Genomic DNA, 9,028 nt, shown 5'->3' with positions numbered 1-9,028 from the left:
GTGACATGTATGTAACGTTGTCTAACACCCTCCCTTAATCACAACTTCATTAAGTTGAGATTATGCTTGAAGTCTTCAAAGCTTCTTGTGGGAAAGGGCTTTGTGAATCCATCTGCAAGTTGATCTCTGGAATGCACAAAGCGAATATCAAGTTGTTTCTGAGCAACTCTTTCTCTGACAAAGTGAAAATCAATCTCTATGTGCTTTGTCCTGACATGAAACACCGAATTTGTAGAGAGATATGTAGCACCAAGATTGTCACACCATAAGCAGGGAGCTTGCTTACTTTGTACACCAAGTTCCTTCAACATAGACTGAACCCATATTATTTTAGGTGTAGCATTAGCCAATGCCTTGTATTCTGCCTCTGTACTCGACCTGGATACAGTGGCCTGTTTACGTGCACACCATGATATCAAATTTGGTCCAAAGAATACTGCAAAGCCACCAGTGGAGCGTCTGTCATCAAGACAGCCTGCCCAATCTGAGTCAGAGAATGCACTGACAAGCAAGGTTGTCAGAATCACGATTTTGAATCGGATCGGAGCTTCGATGGTAAGATCGCAAATCGTAGAATCTTCACTATCAGGATCGTAGAAACGTAGATTCTATGAACTAAAATCATAGAATCATAGGGGTTAGTTTGGATCGTAAAGTCGTAGAATCATATAACAGAATCGCGATTCTGACAACCTTGCTGACAAGAGTGAAGGGTGATTTGCTGAAGTTCAGTCCCAAGTTCAGAGTATCCTTCACATACCGAACTATACGTTTTGCAGCTGTCAAATGAACATTGGTAGGTGCATGAAGAAACTGACAGACTTTGTTAACAGCAAAAGACAGATTCGGTCTGGTAAGCGTAAGGTACTGAAGAGCTCCTACCAAACTCCTGTATTTTGTGTTGTCCTCTTGATTCAAGGGTTCACCTTCTACAAGAGACAGTTTTTCTGAACTAGACAATGGAGTGGGGGAAGGCTTGCATCCCTGTAACCCAGCCTTCTTAACCAAATCAGTGGCATATTTTTCTTGAGAGAGCAGAAGTCCATCTTTGTGCTTCTTCACCTCAATCCCAAGAAAATAGTGCAAATCACCAAGATCCTTTAGAGCAAATTCTGCACTTAGATCCTTAAGAAGTCCTCTGATAGCTTCATCAGATGAGCTGGTTACAATAATATCATCAACATATATGAGAACAAATATGCATGTGTTGGACTTGTTGTAGATGAATAATGATGTGTTAGATTTAGAGGGAACAAAACCAAGTGCTTGCATTTTGTGACAGAGACGAGCATACCATGCCCTTGGAGCCTGTTTCAACCCATATAGTGCCTTATCAAGCTTGCATACATATGAAGGAGCATTCTTACTCTCAAACCCAGGAGGTTGTTTCATGTACACTTCCTCTTCCAGAACACCATGGAGAAACGCGTTCTGAACATTAAGCTGTCTGAGACTCCATCCTCTGGAAACAGTAATATATAGTACAAGACGAATGGTGGCAGCCTCTACCACTGGACTAAACGTGTCCTCATAGTCTATACCATATCTCTGTTTAAAACCTTTTGCTACTAGCCTAGCCTTATAACGATCAATAGTTCCATCAGCTTTTCTTTTAATCCTGAAAACCCACTTGCAATCAATTAAATTTTTACCTTGCTGTGGGGGAACCAAATGCCATGTTTTGTTTTTCTTCAATGCCATATACTCTTCATTCATGGCTTTCTTCCACCTATCATCACACAATGCTGCTTCAAGGGTGTTAGGTTCATCTGGTTCACCTGTGAAACAAACCATACCATACTTGGATATATGCTTGTAGTTGATAGGTAGAATTTTCCCTTGTTGAAGGCGTGTGCGACGTGGCTGCTGAGCACTCGTATCCGCTGCCACAGAGGATCCCGTAGTTCCCAAATCATTGGTTGGACCAGAACCCAAGAGGGATTCGGCAGCAGTAGCAGCAGCGCCACCCATCAGCGTCGGATCTTCTGCGGTTGAAACGCGAGGCGGGACGCCTGAAGCAGCCACAGAAGATCCCGGAGCTGCCACATCCACTTGAATTTCCATGCCGGTCAGATCTGCACCTGGATCCGCGCGAGTTTTCGCGCCAGGGGCCGTGTCAGGGGCTGGATCCGCGCGAGTTTCCGTGCCAGGGGTGGTCGGGCCCGCGTCAGGCCCCGCGCCCTCCCTGGACCGCGTACCTTTACGCCTCTTGTACGTCACCGGTTGGATGGGGTGACGCGCAGCTTCTGGGCCACCTGGGGCCGGCCAAGTGGAGGGCGGCGATTGGCGCGAGTAGGGGAGCCAGCGCAGCCAGCGGACGAGGCCCGCGTGTCGCTTGTGGGACCGGCGCTACGGGAATCGGGGAAGACTGCATGCTCGCCTCCGCCTGCGTTGGGCTGCGATCCCGGAGCAGATCTAATTTGCTGCCCCTGGACAGATCCCGAGGAGGATCTGTCTCCTCTGGTGGGACACATAAAATATGGTCCATCTGAATTTTTTTTCAACAATAATTTCTTCATGGATTTCTCCTGTATCATCAACACAAAGCTCATGCAGATCATTAGATGAGTTAGTCAATAATTGATCATCAATATTTTGCCCCCCTTGATCAAAACTAGTGAGATGGGAAGGCAGAAGAAGGATTTCTTTTCGAAGAAGAGCGCCAGCATTGGGGTGAAGATCAGCAAATGGGAATTTGGTTTCATCGAATACGACGTCACGTGAGATGTAAACGCGACCAGTGGAGACATCGAGACATTTTACACCTTTATGCTAGGCGCTGTATCCTAGAAAGACACACTGTTTTGATCGAAACATGAGTTTGCGATTGTTGTAGGGACGAAGGTTTGGCCAACATGCACACCCAAAGACTCGAAGAGATTTGTAGTCTGGTTTTGTGTGAAGGAGGCGTTCTACCAGAGTTTCATTATTAATGACACGACTGGGTAGCATGTTGATAATGTGAACATCAGTGATGAATGCTTCATCCCAAAACCTGATCAGAGGCATGGAGGCTCCTGCCAAAAGGGCAAGACCTACCTCTACGATGTGTCTATGCTTGCGTTCAGCTGAGCCGTTTTGCTGGTGAGCATGTGGGCATGATACTTGGTGAGAGATACCAAGGTTTTGGAAGAAGGAGTTCAACTTTTCGTACTCCCCCTAGTCTGATTGGACAGCGATGATTTTGCTGTCAAACTTGCGTTCAACAAGAGCTTGAAAGTTTTGGAAAACTTGAAACGCATCTGATCTTCATTTGAGAAGATAGATCCAATCAAATTTACTGTAGTCATCAATAAAACTGACATAATACGTGTGTCTACCAATAGAGTGTGGGGCTGGACCCCAAACATCAGAAAAAATAAGTTGGAGAGGTTTGATAGAAACGCTAGTAGAAACGGGGTATGGTAATTGATGACTTTTTGCTCGTTGACATGAATCACAAATTGTTTCAACATGACGCTCAAACGGGAGCTTATTTTTCCTAAGCAACTTTTCAACTAAAGAAAAAGAGGCATGTCCTAAATGATCGTGCCATCGTGTGGACGTAAGCTTGATAGCACCACAAGCTTGTTTATTGAATCTTCTAAACTCTGGAATCAACGGATAGAGCCCTCGAACACATCTACCGCAATAGAGTATTTCCCTCGTTGCCTGATTCTTGATCAAAAAGAAAAAAGGGTGAAACTCGAGAAAAACATGATTATCGATGGCAATGCGATGAACAGAAAGAAGATTTTTATGTGCTAGGGACATGCAAAAATTTTCTAAGGTGTAGTTTACGTCTAGGGGTACGAAATATTGAGTGACCAACATGACATATACTCATACCTTCTCCGCTAGCAGTGTGGATTTGATCCTTGCCACAATATTTTTCCTTCAGGGTCACCTTCTCGAGTTCATTGGTGATGTGGTTTGTGGCCCCACTGTCGACGTACCAATTTGTGTCGACGCTGTAGGACCCATCAGCCGCCGCAGCAACCTTGTCATCATCCTGGGAATCATCATCATCCTCTTCGTACCTGTACCAGCAATCCCTTGCTGTGTGTCCAGGTTTCCCGCAGATTTGGCATCGTGGAGTGTCGGGGCGCGTCCTGTTGCCGCTGCCACGACCGCGACGGCCACGGCCTCTGCCGCCCGTGCGCTGAGGAGAGGAGCCACGGTCACTGCCGCCGCCGCCACCAGATCGCCCTTTGTTGTGAGGAGGGCCACGTGAACGGGAGCCGCCACCCCGCCCACGCGACGCCATGTTGGCTGAAGATTTGAAGCCGTCGCCGCCGGACCCGTGGTAATGAGCCATGCGCTGGTCGAAGTTGGAGAGAATGGCGTAGAGTTCATCGAGTGTGACGGGGGTGACACGAGCATCGAGAGCAGATACCAGAGGCTGGTAATCGGTGTCTAGCCCGTGGATGATGTAGGAGACTAGTTCTTCATCCTGGATGGCCTTGCCCGCCGTGGCTAGTTCATCTGCATATCCGCGCATAGCAGCAAAGTAAGAGGCAACCGAGAGATTACCCTTCTGCGTGTTGATGAGGGAGGTGCGGATGTTGTTGATGCGGCTCGCCGAGTGCGACGAGAACATGGTAGCGAGCGTCGTCCAGAGCGCGCTCGCCGTGGTGACCGTGGTCACCGTCACCAGAACCTCCTTTGTGAGGTTGGCCAGCAGGAAGCCAAGGACCTGCTGGTCCTCCCGGACCCATACAGGGTGGAGAGGGTTGGGTGATGAAGTCTCCTTGCCGTCTTTGGTGGTGATGAGGAGTTTCGCCGGCTCCGGTGTGGTGCCGTCGACGTAGCCGTAGACGCCGGCGCCACGCAGTTGGGGGGTGAACTGTGTTCGCCATAGCACGTAGTTCGTGCGGGACAGCTTCTCCGTGACCTGGCTATTGAGGTTTGAGGAGGAGGCACCGGAGGCGGAGGAGGAAGACATGGCTAGGCTTAGATGGATTCGACAGAAGCTTCAGATGGGAAAAGGAAGGCTCTGACTACCATGTGCGATAGCGGAAAACGTCTTGCCTCTCTCGAGGGATGTGATTCACGTTATAAGGAGAGGGGGGACGCGACCCCAACGATCGATACAAGGAGATCAGGACGATCGGTACAGAGAGGGAATCTCAGGAGAGATTACTTGGAGAGGAGATAAGGAGATAGAGATAGTTACAATTGTAATATGTTTAAACTCTAACAACCAAATCTATCTCTATGCCTAACACCTAACACCAGCCGAACACCACCTCCTGGTTGGGATCGTGACATGTATGTAACATTGTCTAACAGTCTCCCGATGTTTGTCTGTCTAGACGCGTGCTGTTATAATAATTAGATAACACCCCGTGCGTTGCTGTGAGATTTTTAGCAATAAACTGTGAAATGATATGTTGCTAAAAGGTAAAAGGTAAAAGAATCTATTGACATGGAGGGTTTGCTTGTGTTTGATGATGGAGAGGGTTTTTCATGTGTTAGAAAAGATTCAATGTGATGGACTTGCATGTGATTGATGATGTGGAGGCTTGCAATGTGCTAGAATGAAAACCACAACAACAGCGCAAGCGCCCCCACCCCCCAAGGGAATCTTCAGTATGTTCCACATGATATACATCGCAACAATAGTCGTGCATTTTCCCTCCTTGCATTTTGCCATTATCTTGTTAGATCATTCCACCAGCCTCCTAATAGACGGAGCCTGTTCGGCAATGGAATGAATGTTCAGGTAATGCCTCTTGTCTTCACCCTACGATAAAACATCATGGTAAAATTACGATTCACCGAGTATGTGCAAGATATATTGTCCCTTCTTCATAAAATAATCTATCAACCATACAATCCTACAATTGACATATCTTCACCATCGACCTTCCCACACTTGACATCGAGTAAATGCGCGACGAAGAGGCTTGACACCATAACAAGGCATGGGCTTTTTTTGCAATTAACAAGGCATATCCTCTTTGGCATGAGGTTTGACACCATAGCAAGGCATGAGGTTTGACACCATAACAAGGCACGAGGTTTGGCGTCCAGTTGATGCGCGATGAAGAGAGGTTTGACGTCCAGTTGCTGCGCGATGAAGAGAGGTTCGAGACCATAACAAGGCATGGGCTCTTTGTTGTGTCGACTTGTTGAGGTGGCATAGCAAGGAATGAGCTTGAGGTGGGACGATGTGTGAGGTCTAGATCAGGGCGATGTGCGAGCTCAATGGCCGGACCATGTGGGAGGAGGGGGAGTCTCTGCCCTCTGATAATAAAGTATTAGGGGTATAAAGTGAGACCTACCAAGTATGTGCAAGAAATGTTGTCCCCCCCCTCCCGCCACAAAATAATATACCAAGTACTACCTCCGTCCTGGTTTATTGGTACCCATTGTATTTTGTGCAATATGTTCATACATGTCACCAAAAATTATATCATTGAAAACTATGTTCAAATACGAATCCAATGATATAACTTTTGTTGACATGCATTAACATTCCATTAGTTAAATCTTTAGTTAAAATTTGACATAAATTATAAAGAGGACCAATAAACCAAGATGGAGGTAGTACCAACCATACCACCGTATGATTGATATAGCTTTGCATGGACATCCCTACACTTACATTGAGTTGACACACAATGAAGAGGTTTGACACCGTAACAAGACATAGACTATTTGTTGCGTCGAGGTGTTGACATGGCATACCAAGGAATGCTTGAGGTTGGGACGAGGTGTGACTTGTGAGCTCTAAACCAGGGCGATGCGTGAGCTGAATCAACTTGTGCCCTCTGTCCGCGCCCTCTAATAATAAACATTGGAGGTAAAAAGTCATGTCCGCGCCCTCTAATAATAAACATTGGAGGTAAAAAGTCATATGTAAGAGTATATGCAAGATATATTGTCTCCCTTCTTTTCAACAAAAGAACCTATCTACCATACCATCATTAGCTTGATATACAACTTTAATTTGCCATTTCTTCTTTTCCCTCGGAAAAGAATACAAGGGCCCTCTGGGTCTGGTAAGCACTACCACTACGAAAAAAGAACAGCACCGCACATGCCACAGAGCTCACACACAACTTTGCAACCTTCCTTGCCTTTTACTTTGGCCGACGGTGGCTCGCATACCCGACCTAGCTAGCTAGAGCAGCCCGCCGAAACCACCAGGTGTCCCGTGTGACATGGCGCTCGCGATAGAGCGCAAAACTTCGCGCCTAAGAAACATGCATGGCAGCTCGGCCCAAAGTCGACACGCAGCGGAATGGTCGGAAAGAGCGGAAAGGAGAGGGGAGAGGAAAAAGACGTGGCCGGCCGGCTGCCGATATAAAGCATATAGCCGGAGGAAAGCTCACGCCGCACTACTTCTCTGGCGTACCCACACATCAGCAGCTCTCGACGTCGGACACTCAACTCGAGCCAGCTAGCTGAAGAGAGCGCGCACTAGCTCGAACCCTCCACGAACACTTGGCCGTGACGCGCGCGGGGTCGTTATGATGCGGAGTCCGGTGTTCTTGCTGCTGCTCTTGCTGGCCGTGTCCATCAGGGGATCAGGTGAGCGAGATATACTTACGTGGATTTCGCTGTTGTGGCGCGGTGGTGAGTGGCTCTGAAGCTGTATGTGACGCCGGTTGTGTGCGTGCGCGTGTTTCGGGCGCATGCAGAGGCGGAGTGGTGCGTGTGCAGGTCGGACGCGAACGAGACGGCGCTGCAGGAGACGCTGGACTACGCGTGCGGGCAGGGCGCGGACTGCGCGCCGGTGGGCACGGGAGGGAGCTGCCACAGCCCCGACTCGGTGGCGGCGCACTGCTCCTACGCCGTCAACAGCTACTACCAGCGGAACAGCCAGACCAAGGGCGCCACCTGCGACTTCGGCGGCACCGCCACCCTCTCCTCCGCCGACCCCAGTACGTGCCGTGCCTTCTCCCCGCCCCTTGTAACTCCATCAGCATGTTTTTTTGGCAAAGGGACGATCAGCATGTTTTTTTAGTTCTATCGACCTCACCTCACCATGCATATGTGTTTGTAACTGCTGCAGGCTCGGGGACCTGCAAATACCCTGCAACCGCAAGGTAATATAATCCCTTGTGCCCGGCCAAATCATAACGAGTACTTACCAAACATTTATCATTGCATGATGAGCTGACGTATTTTCCCTATGTAAATTGCGCAGTGCTGCAGGGACTAGCACAGGGAACGGCACGGCGACAGGCACGGGCACCGGCACCAACTCTTCTTCCCCGGGCTCGACGAACCCAGCTACGCCCGGCATGGGAGGGAGCTTCACCACGCCGATCGGCAGCGCGTCCGGCCCTACGGCGAGCATCATAGGCCCGGAGAGCAGCGGTGTTGCCGCCGCTGCGGCCGCTTTTGCTGGGGTCCGCGGCCTCGTCGGCGTCGCCGTGGCCTCCGTCCTCGCTTTCTAGGTGCGGTGTTGATCATGAAGCAGCGAGAAACGTAGTGCATTCTTTTTAATCATCTCCAATCAGTGCGTTGTTGCTTTGGTGGAGATGTGGCTGTCGTTCTGCTTTACTAGTGTTTGTCTGTGTACGTCTTTCATGCCCTTTTAGTCCATGTATATGGAGTTTAATTTCTTTGCCTCATGTCGATGTCGTACCTGTGTCCCGTGAAACAATTTGCATCATGCATGTGATGTTACTGCATTTTTTGCCTGGCGGATGATGTTATTGTGCCATTTTTAAAAAACCAAGCTCACTTTATATACTCTCTCCTTCCATCTATATAAGACCTAATCCGTCTTTCAAGACCGTCTTTGACTATTCACAAAATTAATACTACATGAAATATATAATGTGAAAATTATATCATTGAAAGCTTCTTTTATATACGAATTTAACGATATGCTTTGTGTAAGTTGCATGTCATATATTATTGCTTTAACATTTAGTCAAAGTTAGCCTTGAAAAACATATTAAGCCCTATATAGATGGAAGAAGAGAGTATCCAAAACGGGATTGCTAAGATTGAAACTTAATTAAGTTTCAGTCGAGGTGGTGCACGAACTAGACATGATGTCCAAAATTACTCAGAGCATCTCCATTGA

The 9,028-nt window shown here is 48.0% G+C and overlaps 1 protein-coding gene across 1 annotated transcript; it reads left to right on the top strand.

Annotated features, from left to right (window-relative positions):
* Window positions 1–7,304: 7,304 nt before the first annotated feature.
* LOC125548664 (PLASMODESMATA CALLOSE-BINDING PROTEIN 3-like) lies at window positions 7,305–8,627 on the top strand. Its single transcript, XM_048712227.1, has 4 exons — window positions 7,305–7,518; window positions 7,629–7,871; window positions 8,003–8,036; window positions 8,138–8,627. The coding sequence occupies exons 1-4, from the start codon at window positions 7,458–7,460 to the stop codon at window positions 8,388–8,390; spliced, it is 591 nt and encodes a 196-aa protein (XP_048568184.1). The 5' UTR covers window positions 7,305–7,457; the 3' UTR covers window positions 8,391–8,627.
* Window positions 8,628–9,028: the final 401 nt, after the last annotated feature.

This window comes from Triticum urartu, chromosome 3 (genome assembly GCF_003073215.2).
Source record: "Triticum urartu cultivar G1812 chromosome 3, Tu2.1, whole genome shotgun sequence".
Lineage (NCBI taxonomy): Eukaryota > Viridiplantae > Streptophyta > Magnoliopsida > Poales > Poaceae > Triticum > Triticum urartu.
This window is presented reverse-complemented; position numbering and strand designations above follow the sequence as displayed.